At 47.9% G+C, this 3460-nt stretch overlaps 1 protein-coding gene across 1 annotated transcript; it reads left to right on the top strand.

The window, feature by feature from the left end:
* The first annotated feature begins 30 nt into the window (after positions 1-30).
* Positions 31-3189, top strand: LOC107323227. The gene has a single exon (XM_015882091.1). It carries the CDS (start codon positions 1532-1534, stop codon positions 2519-2521), a length of 990 nt encoding a protein of 329 aa, XP_015737577.1. The 5' UTR covers positions 31-1531; the 3' UTR covers positions 2522-3189.
* Positions 3190-3460: the final 271 nt, after the last annotated feature.

Consider the following 3460-nt stretch of genomic DNA (forward strand, 5'->3'; position numbering starts at 1 on the left):
ACGGACAAAAAAATAACCACAAAAAAAAAAAAACAAAAAAAAAAGAACAAAAAAAAAAAAGGAAATCAAAAGCAGGGGTTTAAGAGTTATTTATATAAATGTTGAGATTTTTGCACTATTTTTTAATATAAATATGTCAGTGCTTGTGTTGGTCAGAGCCTCTATCATGTCTACCATGCAGCTGTTAAGGGATGTTTGTCCATGGAGGAGCAGTGAGTGGGGCTGTGGGTGCTGCAGGGCTGTGCAGCCGGGCTAGGGGGGTTGGGAGGGGTTGGGGGGGCAAAGCAGGCAGAAATTACTTGATTTTTTTCTTTATTATTTTTTTTATTTTTATTTTTTGGACAACCTCAAACTTTCCGGGGGGGATGGCGGCAGCGGGGATGAGAATAAACTTCTGTGTCTGAAGGAACAAAGTGGTTTTTGGTTTATTTCTTTCCATGCTCAGCCTGGAGGGCCCTGCGTGTAGGTGTGGAAGCAGCAGAGCGGCCGTGCCCACCTCAACCCCCTCACCCCAAAGCCAGACCTGGAGTGCAGCTGCAGGGCTGCTGCACCGCTGTGCTGTGTGGGGCCGCGCTCTGCTCCCAGCACCCATCAGCTCTGTTTTTTGCTTTCTTAGCCCTACTAGACAGGTGTGAGGTGTGAGCTGGGAACGAGCCTGTTCCTGTGATGGGTCAATTAAAAGCTAACTGGATAGGCTCAGTGCTTTAGAAGCAAAACCCCTTCACCTCTTGGGAAGATCCGTGCTGCGCTCAGCTCAGCTCCGCGAGCCGTCCGTCCCGCTGTGCTCTGTGCTGCAGTGTCAGTGCTGGGAGGTGTGGGGCTGTTGCCCAGCAGTGAGAAAGGTGGAAGACATAAAGGCAATAAGTTGTTGTTAAGCAACTCTTCTATTACTTGAAAAAGAGAAATATGTGAGAACAGTTGTGAAGTTGTGGCCATTTGAACGGTATTTATATACGTGTTGATGAAGATGGAGAATAGCTGAACTTGAAGTTTGATTATTTTCTTTTTGCTTTTTTGTTCTAAATCCTGTATTCTCTCAGTCCTTCTGAGCACTTTTCTGCAGCTCTCGGGGTCCTCCCAGCTTTACAGCCGTGCAAAACCACAAAAGAAGCAACCAGAAATGTGAAGGAGTGACTCGAGTGTGTCAGGAAGGCGCAAAGTGAGTTTATACAAACGAATCTCTATGTAACATATCTATTTAGTGCCTTATGAACGAAGCGGCATCACTCCCTTTTGCAAGAGGGGAGAAGGAAATCCTGGGCATCGCCACCCAGCAGTGCTGCTCTGCACGCCTTGCACAGGGCAGCTGTCCCCCCATGGGTTATGGATGCTGCCTGGGTCACCTGGGGACTCCTGCCCATGGCACGGGTCAGGAATCCCAGCAGCTGTTGGACTTGAGGTACCAACCAAAAGACATCTGTAATGTCTGCTGCCCTCTTGAGCCAGAACGCGTGCATAGTGTGGTTGGGTTTTGTTTCCGGGAGGTGTTCTGTTCTCTGAGCTTATCTCGTGTGTTTGCTACAAAAACCAAATGGTTACCTCAGCGGGTGTGGGCTGCGATGTGGATCGTGGTCCCACGTGGAGCAGCCGAGGCAGGCAGGGGTTCTTAGTGATGCTGTTGGGGCAGTGGGCACCAAGCGGTGCCGTGTTGGCATTGTGCAGTCAGAGCAGCTCCGGGTCTTCCATCAGTCCTTGGCATTTCAACTCCTTCTCCCTTTTCCCTCCCCATCCTTTCCCAATGCAAACTTCAGTTTCACAGACCTCACCCCGAGCATCCCACAGCTCCTTGACCCCTTTGCTGAGTTACTGGCTCCACTTTCCTTTGCCATGTGGGGCATGGAATGAGCTTACAGCTGCCATTGCAGCACTGCCATCAGCCCATGTCCCACACACCCCTGGAACTGCTGTGGGCTCCCCCAGCCCCAGGGCAGCCCAGCTCAGCTCAGCACAGCCAACTTGTCCCCTTGTGCCCGGCTCCTTTCTGCATCCTGCAGTCCTGCACTCCTTGTGTTTCCAATGCAGGACCAGATCTGGGGCTCAGATCAACTCCCAAGTTCTGAATGGATGTTTAGAAATAACACTTTTTAATTATTATGATGATTCTTTATTATTGTTGTCCTTATTATTGCTATTTAATGTTATTTTTGCCTCGGGGTCCACGTCTCCCACCCCCCAGCCCCTCCATGGCCAGGTGCTGGCTGCACACACTGTCTCCCTTTGGTTTCTATGCAGGACCTGCCCACGGCTGCTCTCAGGTCCCGCAGCTGCAGCAGTGACCTACTGTGACAAAAGCAGGAGAAATAAGACATTGTCAGTGCTCAGCTCAGCCTTTTTGCTCAAAGCTGTAGGAATCGTGTTGGCCTTAGAAGGGGTCGTTAATCTGAGGGATCTCTTTAGGGTACAATATGACAAACAGCATCCTGAGTGTGCCACCAGAATGAACATGGCTTTCTCAATGAGGCTGGCAAGGAGCAGTGTGTTTCACTGGGGCTTCAGTCCCATCCACAGCCTGCTGGTGTGAGACAGCCTCACTAGGGTACCTTAACTGGGGGTATATGGAAATCCATCTGATTTCTGGAGCACTCACTTTCTGTATGTGTGTACAACCTCTACATTGCACTAACTGCTGGGTGAGAGAAATAGAAGCCCAATGTTTTCAGTAAGGATCCAACAAGGACTGCCTCTAGGTGTGTAGCACCAGCAGTGCTGGCTGAGGACAGAATGAATTCATAATCTCTTTCTCTGTTTCAATCAATACATCCTCTATGTACAACACAACGCTACCATAAACCAAAAACATTGTCCAGAAACGGCACTTCAAATTGCTGCCGTGCTATAGAATCCCATAAGGGGCAGCATTGCAGTCCTGGTTTGCCTGCCTTACAGCCACACCTCACTGTATTCATCTTTCCTCAGCCTTCCAGTCGCATTGCTTTGGCTTTGGAGTTTGTTACGGGCAGTCCTGTATCCCGAGTTCTGTTCAAGTTTAAACTTATGTAAACTATTGAGCGCACACGCAATGCAGTACTTACCTATACTTTGCTGGTTTAGTATGAATATGTACTCTGATGCCAATTTACAAGATTCTGTTGTAAACGCTTATTGTGTAACAGTAACCAATAGTGGCAATTATATGTCATTCTAAAAGCTGCAATACTTATACAATAAATTTTACAATACTTTGGACAATTTGCCTTCAGCTTTCACTTTGTTACCTTAAAACCAGAGTTTGCCAACTCAGCGTCATTTAAGGAGCTCTTCCCATTTTCTTTTGCAAGTTTTGGAAAAGGAATGTTTTCAGGGTATTTTTGTGCTCTGTGTGCCAGCATTTGGTCCCTGTATCACACACTGGCTGTCAGCCTTTTTCTCTCTAAATCTTGCTGTAAATGAGCAGAAACCTGCGCCCTTCTTTTAGCAATTGAGCAGCTTACACAAGTTCTGGAGCTATGTGCACTTGCTG

This window comes from Coturnix japonica, chromosome 20 (assembly GCF_001577835.2).
Source record: "Coturnix japonica isolate 7356 chromosome 20, Coturnix japonica 2.1, whole genome shotgun sequence".
NCBI classification, from domain to species: Eukaryota; Metazoa; Chordata; class Aves; order Galliformes; family Phasianidae; genus Coturnix; species Coturnix japonica.

Coding starts and splice junctions, on each gene's coding strand:
- LOC107323227 (XM_015882091.1), top strand. CDS start 1,532: ATGGTTACCTCAGCGGGTGTGGGCTGCGATGTGGATCGTGGTCCCACG.